This window comes from Fukomys damarensis, unplaced genomic scaffold, assembly GCF_012274545.1.
Source record: "Fukomys damarensis isolate Sample0158 unplaced genomic scaffold, DMR_v1.0_HiC HiC_scaffold_33, whole genome shotgun sequence".
Taxonomy (NCBI): Eukaryota; Metazoa; Chordata; class Mammalia; order Rodentia; family Bathyergidae; genus Fukomys; species Fukomys damarensis.
In genome coordinates, this window is record NW_022900945.1 from 1,517,878 (window position 1) to 1,539,966 (window position 22,089).

Sequence of the window (22,089 nt, forward strand, 5' to 3'; positions counted from 1 at the left end):
ATTTTATCTCTCTTGTTGTTTTTGGGATACCAGGGATCAAACTCAGGACCTCCCACTTGCAAGGGGAGTGTGATGCCACTGAGCTGCATCCCCAGCCCCATACTTGCTTTTAATATGAAGTAAGTTTTGACCAGCAAACTGCTGGAAGGGCCTTGGGACTCTTCTTTGTGGGTCCCAGGGCACACGCAGAACCACTGTCTTCAGACCTCTAAGACCTACTACTAGTAACACTTCAGGTTTTATAATTTCAAGAAATTTTTATTTTCTAAATTCTAAGGCTGGGAGGGATGATATTCTTGAAATATCTTTTAATGTATTTTCCTTTGCTCTTGGGTTGGTTTCTCTTGCTTGTCCTTCCTGCATTAAGGTTAAGCTATGAGCCTTAACATCCCCAGGACAGGAAAGGGCAGGCACAGAGATCACACTCAGCTTTGAATCACAATTTTTTGGGGGGAGTTCTAGTGAAAACAGCAGTTTTGAAAGCTATATACTGTTCAACAAGAAAAGGGTTTTTGTAAATTCCAAAAATCTACCCACAAATACTGACTGAAGCTTAAATTGGACATGGGAATGCACACCTGTAACCCCAGATTCCAGAGGGTGAGGCAGGATTTGCGAGCTCAAGGCCAGCTTGGGCAATACAGCAATTCAGTGATTTAGCAAGACCCTATCTCATAAAAGGACCGGTGAAGTAGCAGGCTAGGGGAAAGGAACAGATATGAGATAAGGAAAAAATGGCAACAAAGCCTTTGTAAATAGGGATGGAGGGGTTGAAGGGAGGGCCAGGGGAATGGGGAAAAAAAAAATAAGGACCAAGATATATCACGTAAAGTTACAGTGATGAGTGCCATCATACTGTGTACCTAAAATGTACCAATAAACTTAATGAAAAAAGACGATGATACAGTTTGGGGCAAAAGTCCAGGTTCAGCCCCAATAAATAAATACATCAGTAAAGTCTGGGATGTAGCTCAGTGGTAGAGTGCTTCCCCAGCATGCTTGAGGCCCTGGGCTCAGTCCTTGGTATTGCAGAAAACAAAAACCCCAAAATAACTGAAGCTCAGGGGAGTGGCCATGAAGTGATCACAGACAGAAGCAAAACAGGATCTGATATAAGGGAGTGTCTTTCAGACAGAAAGGACGTGGCTTCCACCAGTCAGGGCAGAAGGCAGTGACCAGGCCTGGGCAACCTGAGGGTGGCAAGGACCCGACGCCCTGCCTGTCTCTTACAGCCGCCTGGAGGGATGGTGGTGTGGGCAGCGGCAGCTGCAAGAGTGGAGGGGATGAGGGTGATCTTCCCCCTGGGGATTCTGCAAGGACAGTTCCTTCTGCAGGGCCTCTGGTCAGCCAGGTACAGGCTCTGAAACAGTGCTGGGTGCCTCTGTCCCTGCCAGCTGGGGAAGAGATGCAGGTGACTCTGCTCCTCCCTGAGAGGCCACAGCACAGCAGGCACAGGGAGGCACCTGAACGGATGTGCGAGTAAATTTTTGCACAGGACCATTGAAGGATGGGACCAATTCCCGAGTGATTAAACAACCAGTTTAACTTTCTTTTGCAGTGTAGAATTGTTGCATCTATATTCTGTTTTTATATAAGCAGCTCCAACAGCCTTCCAAACATTAACTTAGGAGATACACTACTGTGTTAGTCTGAAGAAAAGGGTGTTAAGACGGCAATGCCACAATAGTGTAACAGTTGTGTGTATATTTGATTTCAAAATGCAGAAAAGGCAGTTTATTTTTGGCAGTTTTTTGTGTTCTTTCCATACTAAAAAGCCAAATGCCGGACACTGCCCTAGGACTCTCTGTAATGCCACTTAGTCCTAACAACCTCTTCAACACAAGCAGTCATTTCATTATACAGAGGAAAAATCTAAAAAGCAGACTAAATTACCTGCTCAAGTAGAACTAGAATTCCGTTGTAGAAAACTCCAAGTTGTTTCCATTTCTAGTTTGCCAACACTTAAAAAATGAATAAAACTATGTGTACTATTTACAGTCACAGGTAAGAAAATGAGACGTTAACGAATTTTCTCATGAAAGTACCAGAAAGTATGTTTTTTGGATAAAGGATCTCACTATGTAGCCCAGTCTGGCCTTAAACTCATACTTTTCCTGTTTCAGCCTCCCAAGTGGTGGGATTACAGATGTGTGCCACCACATCTGCCTGTGACAGGACTTCACAGCCAGACATACAGTGCCGCACAGGTCGTGTGTGTTACGACGGACTGTAGGAAGAACCGCCTCCTAGCTCCTCAACTGACAGACACTGGGCAAAAGGCTTATGCTACTCTACCTGCTTGGTTCCAGGGGATAAAACACAAAGCCATGTAATAAAAGTTACCCTAATCAACTACTGAAACAATTCAATCAGATTTTATTTTTCTACAGAGCTCTGCAATAAGAGAAAAAATAGGCGTACCTGTGGCAGGTGACAGGCAACACTGCCTTGTACAACTGAGGGATCTTCCTGTTTATCAGCGGCTGCAGAGACTCCTTAAGGCGGTGGTAGTTTCTCTCCAGCTCCCTCTGATACTCCTTCTGGTCGGGCCCGATTAAGCTCTTATTTTTCCTTAAAGCATCCTCACACCTGGGGGCAAGAAACACATCACCAAAAGACCTCTTCGAGCAGAGCAGGTGGGCTTGGTGCCCCCAACACTCACACTCACACACCTGTGTGTGCCCGGACAGTCAGGCTTTCAGCGGAAGGTTAAATAAGCCTTTTATTTTAGCTTTAAGGAAGGGAATGAACAGATGACTGAGTTCCTTTAAAATCTAATAAATACTTTCAGTTTTCTCTAAATTGAAAATTATGTATTTTAATTGTTCATTCTGAAGCCACTTTCTGACATCACTTCCAGGCGGAGCTCATCAAGGGTGCACTGACTCACACCGGCTGGCACCACTGGTGCCTTTGCTCAAACATTTTTCTCTAGATGAACAGATCTGGATGATGATCCTTTATCCAACTTATTGAAGCACTTAAGAAAAGTATGTGGACCTCAACAGATGAAGGAAGAAAGGATATTTTTTTAAAAACACACATCCATCCTTGTGGGATGCTGAGCAAAAGCACTAAAGGACTGTAATAGAAAGGAAGGCTAGAAAAACTGAGCAAGCACTTGGGAAAGAACAGACGAAACTCAGTGTATGGAAGGAAGTAAAATCTAGAAATATGCTGCAGTACCAAGAACTGCAGAAGCTGCAAGTGGAAGGCCTGACCACAGTCCCGGACACTTGCGCGCTAAGCAGGACTACTGAGCACAACAGTGCAGAGCCAGACTGGTAACAACCACAGCAAGACTTCATCTCTTAAAAAAATATAAAAAGTGGAAAATTAGTTATTCGATAAAAACTAAAAAACCACTAATTTTTATCAAGATTAAATGAGGGAAGGTCAAATATGCTCTTCTGGATATTTAAAATGTGAAATGCAGCAAAAGCTTAAAAAGTTATAGAGGATATTATGTACAATTTAATGCAAAAGAAACTGACACCATATTTTTCTAGATAAATATAATGTAGCAAAAGAGAGTAAGAAAAAAATGTAACCCTAAAACCATCAAATGGATTGAGTCAGTTATGTTTAAAATCTACCCACAGAGAACTCATCAGCATGCAAATTCTGCTAAGCACTCCAGGGGCAACACTAATCTAACAGTTATTCCAGACTACAACAGAAACTAATCCCTCATGTTGAAAAAAAAAAAGTGCTGTTCCAGAGAGGGTTTTTCAAGGCTGAAATACAAAAACCTAATGAGGATGATAAGAAAAAAACTGTGTAGGAGGTAGGAGGATTCTTTAAGCCCAGCTTGGGGCAACTTTGCAAGGCAATCAAAGGGGCTGGTGTTGGGGGTGTGGGTGTGGGTGGCTGCAGCTCAGAGCAAAGACCCAGGTTCAGTCTCCAGTACCAACAATACACAAGTAAATTCCAGCTCACTCATACAAATGATTTCAAAACTCCCAAAGAGGAAACCATTCTACCAAGGTAACTGGTAACTAAAGAGGTGTGAATTTAGTCCATATCACACATCATTATACACCTTCTAGAATGGTAAAAGTTAAAATGTTAGATCACATCAAATATAGGCAAAGATATACAATAACATTAACAGAAACTCAAACAGCACTGATAAATTTGGCTTACACACTGGGAAAAGTGAGGCATCAGCTGGCTGACAATGAACCCATGAGCCAGCAGTACTACCGCCCGGGATAAACCTGGAAAACCTCTTGTGCATAAACACCCAGAGACAGGTGGTCAGTGTTTGAGTAGTGCTCCTCATAATTCTTTGAAACTAAAATAATGTAAAACTAAACTTATTTTGGACACTACAGTTTCTGATACAAACTATAAAAGGCAACAAAAGAAACACTGAGAAATTCAGTGCGCCCGTTGCCTCTGAAGGGAGGGAGATAATGTCAGAGAATATCTTATAGGAAGGGGACGCTCTATTTCTTAAACTGAGTGGAAGGTACAAGACCTTTTCCTTCCTATTCTTTAACAGCAAATGTTAGAAATATTTTTTCAATCTACTCAAGATTTGATGAAAACAAGTTTTTAAAGACAAACTCAAAAACACAAAAGTAAACACATGGAAAAGTATCATTTTTAGCAATAAAAGCAAACTGAATTTTCACATAAAACTTACAAAAAGACACCATGCTTACATATAAGGCATGAAAGCCAGCTGTCCTGAGACTAGAACACCTGTGCTCTTGACAGTAACTCTGAGAAATTTTCTGTGTTTTGCTCACAGATCAAGAGCAATAAAGATGTCTCTGTACTTTGCTTGGTAATTTCATAATGGAATTTTAGTTCAACAAAAGAAAAAAATCAATTGTGGTACAAACTACAGCACACACAAATTCAAATTCAACTTAAAAAGCAGGAATACAGGGGCTGGGGATTTAGCTCAGTGGTTCCGCTGCCTGCCTTGCAAGCACCAGGACCCAAGTTTGATCTCCAGTACCTGCCCCCCGCAAAGCAGGAATACAGAAGATTACAGTAATTTGAAAAAACATAACCATTACAATAGAACCATACAATATAACCATTACAATTATAGTACTTTAATTGAACAGTAAAAATTTAAGCTTATATGTATGACAACTATGATAAAATATATATGTATATTGTCACAAAAATGAATGGTAATCATGAAAACAATGTAGTAGCGGCAAAAATTTCTTATAAGATGTAAACTATATAGTTTTTTGTTTACTTTCTGCTTATTTCGGAACTTAGAAAGAGAAAAACGTTCTGTGCAGGCACTAACACTTAAGAAGACCCATTGCCTACAGGAATACATGATAGTAAAGTAAATATATACAAAAACACATCTGTTTAGAATTATAGCTATGATAAAATATTCCAAAACAATACCAAGGTCACAGGGCACCTGTCACTGCAGGTCTATGCGCTAGCGAATTCTGCACTGTACCATGATGATCACCGGGCTCACAAAGGCAGCAGGATTTATTTTGTGGTTTTAAACCTCCCAAGTGATAAAAATTAGTGTTGGAAATCAATCGATTCTATAATCTGGAAATGGGTTTCTTTTACTACCACAAGTCATATGTTCCTTGTATTAGGGACTATGTTTGCTGTCATTTCCAAAAACCAACTACGAGGACCTCTAGCTTCTGCAATGCAAAGGAAACAATCAACAAAGTGAAGAGGCAAATAACCCAAGGACACAAAATGTTTACAAGCTATACATGTGACATGGAATTAACAACCAGAGTATGCAAAGAGGTAGAAAAATCCAGTACCTGAAAACCTCTGATTTATAAATGGACAACAGACCTAATAGGGATTTATCTATAAAGAAGACATACCAATGGCCAGCGAGTACATGAAAAATGCCAACATCACTAGCACGAGGGAAGCGTGAATCAAAACTGGAATGACTCGAGTCAGCACCTGCCTCCAGTAAGAGGACAAAAGATAACAAGTGCTGGTGACCGGTAGAAAGTCAACTAGGACGGCCGTGACGGAAAGAAAAGCTCCTCACGATCCAGCAGTCCCACTCCGGAGAGGACGTGCAAAGGAAAGGAAGTCAGTCTACGGCAGGGCGGGGCACGGCCACGACTGCTAGAGCACTACTCACTCTGATGGCCAAGGACGGGCCACGGAAAGGATGCAAAGGGTGGGCGAAACGTAGCACCGAGTCCTGTCCTTGTGACAGCACGGTGGGACTGGAGATGGGGACGCTCAGCGAGGAGACGGGCGTGGGAAGGCGCCTGCCACATGACCACACTTGTATGGGAGTCTAAGGAACACAACAGTGGTCCCAGAGGCCTGGTGCACGGGAAGTCCATCAGGGTGACTACAATAATGGACTGTGCACAGCGCTCCTCGGCTAAGTCAGGAACTGGGTGTAGGATGCATATTACAGTATTCAGAACAAAGAAATGGCCCAAGGAAATTCCAACCTGATGACTTTGCTTTTATTTTCATAACACTTACATGCAGGACTCTAATGTATAACAGAACATAAATCTACAGTACTCTACTGCACAGCACAATCAGCAAGAATCACTGTACTCTGCAAGTAAGGTGTACTGTATAAAAAAGACACCAAAGCTGTATAAATAAGACGTGCAGAACTGTACAAAGAAAAGAGATGGACTGTAAATCAAGACAGATGTTAAACAGGTAGGTCATTAAACAAGGAACATCTGTAGTTCAAAAAGCTAGAAGAAAGGATTTTCAGTGTTTTCACCATAAAGAAACAATGTTTGAGAGGACAGTTCTTGAACATTATACAATGCATACACGTATCAAAACAGTATATGTACCCCAGAAATGTGTACTATTTCTGTTTTTATGTCCTACTTAAAATTTAAGTACAAAAATTGTATTGTAAAATCTCAGACATGTGAAAAAGCTTTTTAAAGGTTTCTTTTTAAGATGTTTACTATGTTTGAGTAAAAGCAACTGATAGCAATTTGTGATAACTAATGCAGTGAGAATGAAGGAAACAGCATATCAAACTATTTAAACAAGTTAGCATTACCCATATTCTTCAGATAACTGAAATAAAATCATCTCTTCCATTAATAAACTCATTAAGTGGAATGATCTGATAAGAGAAACCCATAATTCATACTGTGGTACGAGAAGCCATAGAGGAAGTCAAGCTGGGCTTCGGCAGTAGTTCTTACGGTACTTAATCTGTGACAAGCAGCCACCGAGGAAACAGATGAAGGCCTCTTAACTCACTCGCACCCCAATCTACTTTCCCAGGCTTTTCTGACTACTTTCTTTCATAGAACCCATGGTTTCAGCCTCAGTAGACTACTTACCCTTCACAGATAATGACCTTGGCTAATTTTTTTTTTTTTTTCTGCTTGCCATAACCTCCCCTCTTTTCTGTCTGAAAAGCTAGTATTCACTGTTGTAGGTCCTTATCAAATGTGTGAAATCTTACCAAGTTGAATTAATCATTTCCTTTTATGTGATAGCAGAGTAAAGCAGGAATTAAGCATCCAGTTGATAAAGGACTATGTCAAGTCAGTAATAGTTTCAAGTTAAAAACATTTCCTGAGCCTTGGCTTCTCCAATCTTTAAAATAACAGAAGCTGGGTGTGGTAACCCCATGCTCTGCAGGGTCATAAATTTAGCCCAGCATAGGCAATGTAGCAACTCAGTGAAACCCTGTCTCGAAATAAAAATAAAAAAGGTCTTGGGATGTATCTCAATTTTACAGCCTTGGGTTCAATCCCCACTACTGCAGTAATAAATGGATGAGTGAATAAATAAAACTAGAAATACGGCATTAAGGAGTAGGTACGCAATTAAAGAGCAGTGAGTGCTAAGCAGGGCATCATGTCCCGCCTGACTGCTTCCCCGTACACTCACTCCCTTTCTAGCAGTCCCTCAGGCCTGCAGGTCACACTGCAGGGCTGGACACTCAATTTTCAGACCCTGATGCAGGAAGCCGAGCATACCTTTTAGTGAAATCTTTAAAGCAGAGTCGCAGTTTATTATGATGTCTGAAAAGCTTGGGGTCACTGGGTATTTCAGACAGGAAAACCTGGGCAACCTCCAAAGGCCCCTACAAAATAAGAACATAAAGCTGAAGTGTGTTTTTATCTTCTCTAAGATCATGCAGACAGAGACAGGCAGCTTCAGATTTCCCAATTTCACATCTATAACCTTGCCAGCTGCAATGATTCAAAAATGCTGAGCAGGCGCTCCAGGACTCACGACCGGGTTCATTCACACATAACCTTGTACTTTACGTACAAATTACCCAAATACCACAGCTCTGAGCCCGTAGACCACCTGACTTTATTTTGCTGAAAGCTTCCCTCGTCACTCTGAAGACATTCTCCCGACACTCAAGACGGAGGACATAACAGAGACAGCTTCTAATGTTCCCATGACAAAATAATAGTATCTCCTATATACAGTTACTATTAAAACTATCAAAACTATTCCACATCGCTTATGTAATGCTCTGGACTTGGAAAAACACCTGGAGATGATATTCCTGGGAATCCAGGGTGGCAGAGACTCATATGCCCGTACACAGCTCTGCAAATGAGTCCTCCGTTTAGAAAGCACTGTCGGTGCACCATTTCACAGAAAGGTTACTTCAAGTGATTTAGTTCCTTCTTAACAGAATATATAAACAGATAGGTGAGGAAATACAGGAGAGAAGGCGGGTATAAAAATCCTAACAATTGAGCTTTTACTGAACAACTTCTGCTTTTCACTTGGCCTTCATTTATACTTTGCCACATACCCTTCTCACTGCAGCTTGTACACATTTGCAGTTTTGTAAGACACAGTGACGAAGTTATCACAAGCCCTGCTTATACCCTAAACCACACAGTGCGAGCTAAGGGCACTCACCTGATTCACTGTTGTACCTACAGATCCCTGGAGAACCATCTGAAGCATTTTAGGGTCTGCCGGATCCTGATGTGTAGCAAACGCCAACTCCTGGGTCTTTTTCTGCATGTCTTCTATAGCAACTTCAATGGGTGTTAGAATGATCTGAGTGAAACACAACTCTTAGAATCAGTGTGCTGCCTGAAAACTAATGTATAAAGGAGCTCTATATAATCGATGAAAATGAGGGGGGAAATGGGGAACAGTCATGAGCTTTTATATAACAATAAAATTCCAAACTGGATCCCCAAGTTTGAACAAACCAGAAAACAAAAAAGACCTTTTATAGTATAAATTAAGGCTGAACTGGGGCAACAGAAAAGACTCCAAAAGTGACCCCAAATAGATGAAGTTTCAGATGCCGGTGCGTGTGGGACAGAACGCACCATCTGTAGCACCCATACGGCACTTTGGTGGCCTGCTTGTATTTATGCAGCTAACGACACCCTATCTAGACTCACCTCTTCTTTGTGGATGACATTGACTCTTGTTTTAATGTAAGGAAAGGCGTGAGAGGTGGTCAGAATGGTCTTCCTCTTAAACTGCTCGTGAAGTTCCCCGTGGGCACGGCCATCTAACGTGAAGGGTGTACAGTACATGAAACGGCGAAGATTATAATTTTTGTCAAAATATGTGATTCGGTCCTTCATTTCGTAGGTGTCAAAGTAGGGCTCCACATAGGTAATCTGAATATATGCCTAGAGGGAAAGGAAAGGGTCCTTCACTTCCTCACTGTTCTGCCCTCACTTAGTACTTCCCAGGCAAAACTGCAGCGGTCTCAACGCCACGCCTGTGTCCCCAGTCTCACCAACCCTACCTTGTTAGGATCTAATTTACATTTGTCCACAGGGTTAGAGTCCTTGATCACTTCAACCACATCCTCTCCAAATCTTTCTCCATAAAATCCCTGCAGTGAAGACAAACAAAGCTTTTACATCAAGTTAGCAGGATTAGTAAAGACAGCAGGCTTCTGAGCACAATAATCAACTGTTACAAAGTAATAACAAGCTACTTTTAAAAATACACATTTATTTGATATTATTCCCAGCCATATACTTTAAATAACACAAAATAAAACAAAAGAACAATTTTGGCCAGTAAAACACAGGATTCCAGAGGGGGCTCTCCAAGAGAAACAAGAGGGGATGCCACACAAGGAGAAAGCAGCTCACTGTCTGCGACGTGCAGGGCAGTGTGCAGTGAGCCTGATGTGGCCTCTGCTGCACACCACAGTCAATGATGCAAGATTACCGCTACGAATGATTTAAAGTAACATTCCAGAATTTTCCACCAGGCAGGGAGGCACACTTAGGAGGCTGAAGCAGGAGGAATGTGAGTTCAAGGACAACCTGGGCTACACAGTGAGCTGAAGGCCAACCTGAACCATACAGTGAGACCCTGTCCCCCCCAAAAAAAAAAATCCAGAATTTTCAAATAAAAACACTGATCTGTTGTAGGTGTGTGCAATTTTGGCTTTTGACTTTCAGATTTTTCCACGCAACTGAGAGGAAGCATGCACAAGGTTAGAACACTCAGAAGGAAGAACTAACTCTGAGCTGTCAAAGAGCAACGCCCCAGTGGCCCCAACGCAATTCTGAAATTACCTTTGGGAAACACAGTCTCAGTATTTCCCAAGACTCAGTGAGCTCATAAAAAGTAAAAGTCAGTTTGTGAAAGTGGAGCCCTAGGAAGTCCTCAGTGAAACGAGACATTCGGGGACCAACCTGGTGGGGTCCAAGCAGGCACACACACTGCTCCTGCCTTCTCAGTCTGCCGGTTCTGCAGCCCAACTCCTGGGGCCCAAGTCTGCCGTCCAGACCTCTTTCCCACTTCTAATACTTCTGGGCCAGCGACCCAACAGGGAAGGGTCAGAAGGGGTGTAACAGAAGAGCTCAGTCAGCCCAGTAAGTACAAAAATCAACCATCCAGGGTGAGAGTGAGGAAGCCACAAAGGCGAAGGGATTCTAAGAAGGGTTAAAAGTCATCCTGCTGGGAACTAATTAAGACAACTGGGTCAATTTCCCAGGGTTTTACTCCTACTTTCATTATTTACTGCTACTTAATTCACTGCATCTCGTTCTACAAAATGCGGACAATCAACAAATCTCAACACGAAAAGTCACAGTAATTCTGAAGGACGTAATGATTTCTAAAATATATGTGAAGACAGGCATGGTAGAACTCACCTGTAATAACAACATTCTGGAAGCTGAGGCAGGAAGATTGTGAGTTTGAACCCAGAGTGGCAATTTAGTGACTTAGCAAGACTCTGTCTCCAATAAAAAATAAAAAATGGGCTGGGGATGCGGCTCAGTGGGAAAGCCCTGAGTACCAGGGTATAATATCCATCAATGTCTACCCCATCTGAAGCATTAAAACAGAGCCTTGAAAAATATAGTTAACAATATTTTAAACAGGCATGGTGGCGAATGCCTATAATCCTACTACTTGGGAGGCTGAGGCAGGAGGATCACTATTCAAGGCCAGCCCAGGTTACACAGAGTTCAAAGTCAGCCTGAACTACAAAGTAAGAAACCCTGTCTCAAAAGAACAACAACAACAAAAACATTTGTTAAAATGTTAAAAAAATATTTGTTAAAGTATTACTTTGCGTATCAGAAACCCTGTACTCTTAAGCAGTGTTTACTTGGCAGGGTCAGGCACACCAAATGACTGAATCTAGCTCCGAAAGTCTACTCATCACAGAGAACACACATTAAAGAGGACATCCGATGGACCACAGCATTCACCTCCAATCTGTGTGATATCTCAGCAAGTTTGGTTATTGCAGGCTCCTTGTACACAAATTCCTGTTCATCCAAATCCCCGAACTTGGTTCCATAAAAACCAACTCGAAAATAGGTGCCGAACATCCGCTTACCATCCTAGGTTTAGGAAAATGAAGAAACTTTATTACAAAGTCTTTTTGTTTTTCACATTATGCTTAGATGGGTATAGCGTAAAAATCTTTAAAACATTGTAAAAAGTTTTTGTTCAAAATTATATTTTTATCTTTCAAATGAAAGTTAAAAACAAAGTAAATAGTGTTTTTTTTTTCATGATTTCTAAAAAACATTATGCAATTAGGGTTTTCACCAAAAGACTGAATCACAAATGACATCTTTTTCAGACTGGGTATAAAGTGTAACACTGGTCTAAGTATATAAAAGTGAGATAAACCCCTTTTCTTATATTAAGAAAAGATGCTTGGTATAACACAAACTGTCTTAACTGTCCTACTATTGGAACACATTAAAGTTAACTTTAAAAACAACACTAATACATCTTCAAATTAGCATTAGCTTTTCCATAACTTCTTACATATATTAGAATAAGATTATAAAAGAACAGCACCTGGCCTACATCAGTAAAATGTTAAGATATTCCAGATGTATTAACTAAAAAAAAATTTGTAATTAATATTCCTGTGTTGATAAAAATATTTACATGTGGAAGAAAAAGGCAATAGAAAAGAGAAACATATAGGAATAAAAGATACTTTAAAAAATTCTGAGATAAGATTATTCTAAAGACCTAACCCCTACTACATGCTTTAACTACACACTGATCTCAGAATTAAGTCCCCTAACACTCACACAAGCATGTCTGAAGAATATTCTTTTAATAAAGATAAATACATAGAAGTTTTCTCCATGCAATTTTTACAGTTCAGACCCAAAGCTGTTTCAGAAGGACTTGGCAACTCCTGTATACATAACCACACATAAGTATTTAAATTCTTTTGAATTCTCTTTAAGCCTCACTTGCTTTATATTTATTCTTCCTATGTAGGAAAAAACCAAAGGGTATATAAATTACAGGTATTTAAGTAAAATAGGAAACTCTGATCCTTATACCAAAGGGAAAATATTAAGCGTCCAAAAGTAGAGTTTTAAAGAAAAATGTTTCGTGCTAAAGAAGTTTAGAAACTTGAAGTTTCTAATTTAAAAACATTCTTCATTGTTATTTCAAAATGTAATTGCCTTCTACAGTAAACAAAATCTTTCTAGCTGGATTAAATGAATTTAACCAAAATTCTGATTAAAACCATTAGTACGCCAATGCAATAAGGGAACAATACTAATGAAGGAAAGGGGGCCCTGCATGGGAATAAAACAGCATCTGAAAAATTAATAATCTGTGATTGTTATTTTTAAAAAGATCTCTCACACAATGTGTGTGTGTGTGTGTGTGTGTGTGTGTGTGTGTGTGTGTGTGTGTATGTATGTATGTATGTATGTATCCCTACGTTTAAATGCCATTTTTCTAGCTGCATCACTCGAGGCCTGTTCCAATACTTTCCCAGTGAGTATTTAAACACTGGGAGATGGCAATTAGGACCTGCTTCCCTTAGCCAGCTTTCCAAGTCTATTCCGCCTGCACGACAGGAAGTCTTGTCCTATGTGCAACGTACTTAGAGGGGCCTCATAGAAGCAGATGGAACTGGGAGTGTGATGTGAACCCCAAAGCGTCAGGGACTCACTGAGTCCTGGACTTTGACAGTGGATTTTATCAATGCAGACTAAAACCAAACTACCTCTCCCTGTGTACCTTCTCACAATTACATGCAATTCAAGGAAAACAACTGCTGAGTCTTTCCTATGTTAGCTATTGTTTATCGTCAGTAACAGGAAGATAAAAATAAGACTAGCTCCTCAAGAATAAAAAAGTATTCATGTGCGTGCATGTGCGTGCGTGCGTGTGTGTGTGTGTGTGTGTGTGTGTGTATGGTGCAAAGGGATCCATGCTATCACGGAAAGTGGCATCAAGAAAGGAAGACTTGGGCCAGGGATTTAGCTCAATGGTGCCGCACCTGCCTCTCAAGCACAAGGTCCCAAGGTGATCCCTGGTAAAAATAAAAAAAAACAAAAACAAACAAAAAGGAAGAGTCATCTTGTTGAAGCCAAGTGACAACTGTAGTATTGCAATGCTAGTCAAAGATGGGATTCTTCATTCCAAAGAACTGGCCAAATGGAAGCTGCAGGGAGGAGGGGATGCTCCGGCAGAGAGCGGGAGAAAAAGGCAGTTTACACAGAAATACAGAATGTGTTAAGAGAATTGTCCATCCGCTCCAACAGTTACTGAGTGCCTATTATGTGTCAGCAAAGTGTCGCAGACAGTTGTGAGAAATCGGTGAGCAAGGTGATGAGGGAAGCAGCCAGGGCAGGACTCAGCCAGAAGGCAGCAGCCTAGCAGAGAGGGTGGAGGCGTGGGGTGCTTCACATAGTCGAAGGCCCCTGCAGAGGACAAGGCTAGGCAAAGGTCCTGGCGCCAGAGCCCGCCTCCGTGTGCAAGGAACAGGAGAGTGGACCCCAGGGCTGGAGCAGAGGCCAGAAGGGGACAGAGGAGCAACCACAAGGAGCCAAGGAATGTGAGAAGAGTGTGTGTGTACTGGAGCGGGCAAGGAAGGGGACTGCAGGGCATGAGGCTTAGAAAAGAAAAAGGGCCGAGAGTCTCCCACACCAACCCTACCCAGTGAACAAGGGCAGTCATACAGCTGTGCCTCGGGAAGACGTCCACAGGGACGAGTGGAGAGAGAGTCACTGTGCACATTTCAATCTCAACTTGGAGCAACCCCCATTTCTTGTGCGATCTAGGGGATTTAACTGTGACTAAGCCAACCCCAGGGTCTATAGTCTCTCTGGAGACTGTACTATACCTCTACTAGAGAGGTATGCCCTTTAAACAGGTTACAATCTTTTTAAAAATGGAGACAATGTCATGTCACTATGTTGTTAACATTTGGAGACTGCTTTTTGTGAAAAATGTAAACTTGTAATAGTGTACTTCAGAATACCACCTGATCACTATTTGACAAAGGACAAAATGTATCTTTTGAAAATATGTATGTACACACAAACTACAAAATATTAAAAACTTTTCATATAGGAATTAAATATTCCTGTTCTGAAAATAATTTAAAATTTATTGTAAGGAAGAGATTGTTTATTTCCTATTATTTCAAGAAAAATAAAAGGGCTCTGGGAAAAGTTAAGAAAAAAGTGAACACTAAACAAGTAGAGGTGATAATAGCCACAGGACTCCTGAAGGGCTCACAGTGTGTTATTCTGTGTGGTAGAGATTGTTCCAAACTGCTAAATACTAAGTTTCAGAGTTGCCCTTTAAAGGCACGCATATGCTCTTACATTCTCACTCCCTAAAAGTTTTGCTACCTCAAACAATTTGTATGGAACCAAGGGTCATAACGCAAATGAAACATATAGCCAATATAAAAGCCCAGAGGGCTTTTCCTGTAAGTCCAAGCATTACTAATTCAAAGAACCTTTCTACAACATATAAATAATCCTTTCTGACTCTCAATCCAGGCAGAGTTCTTAGAGGATACTAAGAAATTGGATAGGAAACATGATTTTAGAAAAAAATGGAATTACTGAAGTTTTCACAGAGTCAAAAAGAAAAATATTCACAAGATAGGAACTTACCACAATAGACAATAGTAAAAGTAGGGAGTAGGGTCAGCAACCAGGGGCAAGAGAGAAGAGAAAACAGAAAGCATTTTAATTAGGGAAATTTCAAAACAATTAAGCAGCAAATGGCAGCAAACACATTTTAAAAATGCAAGCATCCATTTAAGTTTTACAAGGGAAAAGCAAAAACAAACGTGCAACAAATTTTGAAGCTACAAAGCTAAAGGTCCAGTAAAAGGTAGTGACAGGAGTATAAACAAGAAAATAAAGTCTGTGTGACTTTTACCATGCAATCAACATGATGAAAGAATGGTATTAATGTCATAACCAGTGAAAATTATACCTTTCAGGGGTCGATTTAGCATCAAGTAGCTAGTAATAAACTGCTCAGAGGTTTTAAGTCTTTCTAATTTTCATTATGCCTAATTCTCAATGAATTCTACTGCACATCAGAATATCTACATGGAACTTTCTCTCACAGTAACCAGGGTAAGTCTGTACACATATCATCTTAGGTACTGCTGAGGTCATACATAGTCACACTAGAAATTTAAGGTAGATATATAAGGTCCTGCTTTCATTTAAAGAAAAGTAAAAGGTAGGCACTATTTCAGAAATGGAAGAAAACTTAGTTGGAACATTTATTCCTATGATTCTCTGTTTGGGTAAACAAATAAGGATTTCATTGCAGAACCAACCCAGAACTCTAAGCTATTTAGTCAACATAAACTTGACTACAAATGTCAGGTAAAGCACACAACTTTATATGTACCCCTCACCTTAAATAACTCTGATTCACTAGTACGTACCTTAACTTCATTAAGATAAATCAGTGTATAATTCTCTCCCTTATAGAAAGATATAAACCAATGCTTACTAATTCTTCCTGTCAATTCTCAGGTAAAATTTGCTTCATACTAACTCTTCACAAGCCCAATTACTATACAGCCGAAGCACCAGTAGCCTCCACGATGTATTAATGAATCAAACACTGACAGAATGAGATCAAATTAAATTTCAATGTCCCTCAATCTCTTTATCCTTCCCCCGCAAAATTTAAAGGGCAAAACTGAATTTCTTTCCTCAGTAGGACTTACGCTCAATGCAAAGAGACTCAAGATCAAGTTAACATAGTTTTCTAACAATTCTAAGACACAATTTTTTGTTTGCATTTTAATATCTCTGTAGTTCGCCTTTACCTTTCAACTAATTTGTATATAGATTTTTTTCTCTTAAAATATAAATTAATAGTATTTCTGATAAGTGATTGTATCTTAGATCAGATAGAACAGTCTTTTCTATTCATACCTCTGAGCAATAACACATAAATCGACCTCTGTAAAATGAAGTGAAACAATATTGTTAAAAATAGGAATCCGTGTGTAAATGCTGATGAAAGAAATGCTTCAAAGGATAAAAACAAACTAAAGTGATGACAAAGAGCTCATTCACCAAAGAACCTCATTAGTGTAACATAAGGGTTTCCATGCACTGCCTACAACCTCTGAATAATAAATTTCTTAAAATAACTTACAGTTATTTTAACAAAATTTCTTTGGTTAATGAATTCAGTTGATAGCAGATAGCAACAGAACACCCACAGCTAGCACATGTGGGCAAAGCATTGGCATAACAGATCTGATCAAATCAATCTATTAGTGTCTTTAACTAACTAAAGCATTACCTACCTCCCAGCCAGTACTCTGTATAATAAAAAGTAAAAAAGGGCAAGTCATAAAAAAAAAAATGTTTAAAAGGAACAACAATGAAAAAAAAAAGGCCAAAGGAAGTTAAATAGTGTAAGGCACCACACCATAAATCCTTCTCCAGGAACAGAAGATGACAAGGTATTTAAAATAGCACATTCTTTCAGTTAATATCTATAATCATTTAATAAACTATTTCAAAACCTAGAAGCTAAAATTTTGCCTTTTAAAACCTTTAGTTTTTCTTAGGTGAAAAAATTATTTTTCAAGTGAAAGTACAAACTTTGGGGAAATAACTAGCTGTTGTTTTACTTATGTGTCTAGATTAGATCTCTAAGGTAAGCTGCACTTTACTGAAATATCCAGATTAAACTGAAACATAAATGGCAATTTTGTTCACGTGACATTAACACTAGCTTTTAGATCTTCCAGACCTGACTGCGTAAGTTGTGGTTTACAGCTCTGGAAGTTGCTTTCATAGTGTATGGACAACTAACTAAAAGAGCCTCCTGTTAGATCATGAAACCTAATCAACCTTCTGTTTAGTGATTGACTGAAACTTGAATACTGCAGGAGATGGCAATACAGTCTTATGTCAACAGGATCAGCAGCCCTCTTTCACTTTCAGATTATATTCACCTATAACAGACCAGCCCATAGGGGAAGAGAGATGAGCCCAAGTCGAAAGACAAGCAAATAAGACTAGTAGTAATACACAAGTGCATCATCACTATTCCCCTTGTTCTTGGAGGACATGGCAGCAGTAACAGCATGGGTTTACAAGGCAGGGAAGAGAAAAGTGGAAGAGGGAAGGAGGCTCAAGAAGATACTTCAAGAGTCAGCGTCAATGAAAACAGCTGCTAGTAGTCTACTTCATTTTAAAACCAAGTTTAATTTGCTTCTAATTTGGGTGATAACATGTGGGTTATATAACCATACAGCTATAATTATATTATAAAAGATACTGATTTTATTATTTTCACTATTACTTTCATATTACAACTGTATCAATGACAACTGAATGCAACTAGGAAGATTACAGTTCAGTTGCAGTCACTAACGTAAATGTAAAATCTTTTTGGCAGCAAAGGGATAGGTATCAATTTTAAAATCAAATTCAGTTACAAACTCTCTATGAAACAGAACAAACCACAGTTTTAAAACTTGCTAGTTAATAATTAAAAATCTTATGGAAAATTCATAATGATCATCATTTGCTTTAGGGAAATTCACTTTTTATTAATAAGAATTGCGTTAGCCATGAACCATCATTTTGATTACTCTTTTCAAACTTGATTGAAAAGATCATTTCATGGTTTGACATAAGTATATTTCATAGTTTGACAAAAGTACAAAGCAACACTAAGGCTTTTAGACAGTTTTTTCTGCTTATACTACAGATATAAATTAGAAAAATTACCTGATGGACAATTTTGCTGAATGCTTCTTGAAGTTTGCCATGAATTGTGGATAGTTTCTTTGCATCCCGATTAGCTTCATGAATGGGAATAAGTACTTTGTAAACTTCATTAACTGCTTCATACATGCCAGCCTATGAAAATAATGTTTATAAGATACTGCTTTCTATTATATCAATAAGAAAGTAAAATAATTACAATTTATAAATTCACAATTTTCTACTAAAACAGCACCACTGAAGTTTTTCCAATTAAGATATAAATTCAAGCCTTTACAAAAGATGCTCACAGTAGCTGTCACACCCTCTGGATGTGGGCAGGTAGCACACAGGTGCCTACTTACACTTCCATATGATCTGGGTGGACTTTCTGCTCTAGCCACCACACTGACTTCACTAAGGTAAACGTGGTTACGTACGCATACACTTACTGAAGCGCATGCACTCTGCAGAAGCTAATTCTGAGCAGAGGAGTAAAAAGTTCAATTATGATAATGGTCATAGATACTGAATTTTATAATCAGATGACCTGTGGCCTCCTGGGAAACTAAAGTCGTTTACTTTTCCACCATAGTTAGTTGGCATCTCCTATAGAAAAATCTTCAAATATTTTGATCTTTAACAAAATATGAGAAGGCTTTGAGCCAGCAATTTTCTTCTACGGGGATAGCGGACCAGTGGCTGATCTGGCTATAACCAGGGTGAGGGGCAAGATGTGTTTATACTGGGCTCCAACCTTTATCCTCGACAGTGGAGTGGCACTGGAGAGAGGAGAGAGATTTTACAAAGTCATTGAGTTCTCATTGCTTCAGCATTTGCCCAAGGAAACAAACACCGGTCCTTGTATTTCCCAGTTAACTCACAGGAATATACTTAAGTAGTAACATAGCTGAAATATTTTTAGCATAACTTAAATGTCATATTTATTATTTTAATTAAAATAAGACTAAAAATAATATAATTCATAATTTTATAACATGTAATTACACGTATAGTGTTGATTAAAAGGGAAATTATATACAAGCAAGTAACACAGGCCACTGTCCCCTGATCTAAACGCACTACTGCGAATTATTAAAATTACACACATGCCACTGTTTCTAAAAATATTCTACCTAGAGCAAAAGGTTTTCCTCTGTGAGTTTCCCCCATATGGAGAATGGAACTGCGATGGTCAAGGTCCCTTAAGATATTTTAAAGAGATTTAATATTTTAAGTTGTGAAAAATACTCTTAAGAATCTCAGAATCATTGTATTTAAATGAGCTAGTTCTAAATGCCAATAATGATGAAGGCAGTGACGACAGCCAATATACTAGTACTTGGAGACAGGCACTGTGGCAAGTACTTTACATAGATTAACTGATTTAAACCAAACAACCACCACAAGGCAGGTACATTATTAGATATACCTAACAGGAAAGAAAAGGGAGGCACCAAGAGACTGAGTAATTTGTACCTGAAGTAACACAGCTAATAAGCAGCTGGGCCAGGATTTGAACTCTGGCAGTATGCCTTCTAAATCTATGTCCTCAGCCAAGACCTTGGTGGTGGGGGAGCTCATCACTGTGCTTTACTTCAGCTTCCCTCCTAACCTATCATGGACCTCAGTGTTTCCTACAGCTGTGCTGGAATGCTGGAAGAAAGCTAGAAGATAGAATGCTGGAACACTAAGCAGAAAAGGCAGAGAAAAGAGGTGGTGCTATCAGCCCAGTTCAAGGAGTAAACAAGGGTAGCTACTTTTTCCCCCTCCAATAAACACCACATTGAGGCTCTACCTGACTGCTCAGTTCTTCACACACTCATGGGGAAGAGGACTGGCAATGGGAGGGCAGTCATGCAAGGAGTCAGGACACGGTTCCTAACGCTCCTCATGTGGAGGCCCCAGGCCTCCACGTAAAGGTCACCATGCACCCATGGGTACCACGGTGCTTGGGAAGAAAGAACAATCTCCCAGCAGTCCAGCTCTCGGTATAGAGCCATGTTAGTCTACCCAAACAGAACTTAAATTGCCCAGAGAAGTTTTATTTTATTTGGCTCTATTTTTTACCTTAGAGCAGTGATGATGAACCTTTTAGAGCTTTCAATGATGCAATCAGCCTGCTGCAGAATGTGTGTCATAGGTCTGTTACCACCGCCTTAAAGGCTTTAGAAAATATTTTTTGGTGTAAGTTTTGTGAACCAAAAATATCTATATATGTACTGCTTCATATGAAAAACACTTGGGTACAATGACAGTATTAAGATAAAAAGGAGTAAGCAATGGTGAATCTAGAAAAGAAAATTTGCTCCTCAACACTGTAAAAGTACATGGAGGAAATGATCTCCAGGCAAAGCAGGTCATAAGGTAGAGAGAATCAATATGCACATCACTGATAATTTAGAGGTTACAAAACTATGGAAAGAGAAAGAACAAGAGTCATCTACCATAGAGAAAGAAGCAGCTGCTTGCTCCAGCAATCCCACAAGTCCTGACTCAGTAAAGTATTTTCCAGAGCAGATACCTTCTTCATCTGGAGATACCACATCATCTGACACTGCAGATTCTTCTAAAACATTAGATGAAATATTCTAGGGGGAGAAATGAAAACAGTTTGCAAATTGGAATTTCTAGCATGAAAAATGTACATGAAGCAAGAACTGAAGGTGAAATCTAACTTTTAGCTTAGATCTTAAAAAAAAAGATGGGCCAGGGATTTAGCTCAGTGGTGCCACTGCCTGCCTCACAAGTGCAAGGTCCTGAGTTCAATCCCCAGAACCAAAAACAAAACAAAACCAAAAACCAAAAAAACAAAAAAGGAGAGGCTGGGGGTAACTAGTGGTGGAGCATTTGCCACGTGTGTGCAAGGCCCTGGGTTCCATATTCAGCACTGGGGGGGAAGAGGGGGCTGAATCTCTAACAACTTCTATATTTTGATGACATCGAAATGGTAATATCATTTCTAGATAATTGTTCCTGCCATAAAAAGTTATGAGACAGAAAATTTGGCCTAAGTAAGAGTGATAAATGACATACACTTTTCCCCCTTCCCTTACTTTCTTTCTTTCCCTGAGATAGGGTCTCACTATCTAGTTCAGGCTAGACTTGAACTCACACCGATCCTCCTGCCTCCTGCCTCAGCCTCCTGAGTTCTGGGATCACAGATGTGTGCCCCCACACCCAGCTGATGACATAAACTTCTAAGGAGATTTACATAGTCTTTCTTTTCAATTTAGTTGATCTCAAAACTCTATATGGGAAATTAGGTACAAAAGTATCTCTTGGCTGGCCTAATAAACACTGAATAAATGAAAAAAAAATGGCAGGTATAATAAAAGCAGTCTTATCTAGTGAGATTGAGATCAACCAAAATTTCTAAAAAAAGAAACAGCTCACATATACCTTAAATATTTTATTTTAACCTAAATATGTACAAGTGGATATATACTAATTTGATAGTTTTTGAAGTAGGTTGAAGGTCTTTTCTTTAAAGTAGAGTAAAACTTGATTTTGGAGGATTCTCAAACTATGCTAGATTTTTAGGAGATTTTTCCTCAATTTTTTTGTCTTGTCCAAAATTAATTCAATAGTAACTGTTTTCTTTTCTTTCTTTTTTTTTTTTTTTTTTTTTGGGGGTTTACCTTGGGACCTTGCC

The 22,089-nt window shown here is 39.5% G+C and overlaps 1 protein-coding gene across 9 annotated transcripts in view; it reads right to left on the reverse strand.

The window, feature by feature from the left end:
- Nucleotides 1-22,089, reverse strand: part of Dock7 (dedicator of cytokinesis 7) — a 172,219-nt gene that overhangs the window by 3,667 nt on the left and 146,463 nt on the right. For 5 of the 9 annotated variants that reach the window (XR_004515065.1, XM_010605046.2, XM_010605044.2 and 2 more), the window contains 9 exons: nt 20,882-21,025; nt 18,459-18,590; nt 17,021-17,035; nt 11,655-11,780; nt 9,722-9,811; nt 9,366-9,602; nt 8,866-9,009; nt 7,956-8,062; nt 2,422-2,589 (listed from right to left, as the gene is read on the reverse strand). Coding sequence is in view for 8 of the 9 variants with exons in the window: in XM_010605046.2 (XP_010603348.1) it covers nt 2,422-2,589; nt 7,956-8,062; nt 8,866-9,009; nt 9,366-9,602; nt 9,722-9,811; nt 11,655-11,780; nt 17,021-17,035; nt 18,459-18,590; nt 20,882-21,025 (1,163 nt within the window). In the remaining variant the exon portion in view is untranslated. Of the gene's footprint in view, nt 1-2,421; nt 2,590-7,955; nt 8,063-8,865; nt 9,010-9,365; nt 9,603-9,721; nt 9,812-11,654; nt 11,790-17,020; nt 17,036-18,458; nt 18,591-20,881; nt 21,026-22,089 lie in introns of all 9 variants that reach the window. The other 4 variants (XM_010605047.2, XM_010605045.2, XM_010605043.2 and 1 more) reach the window with 2 other exon arrangements.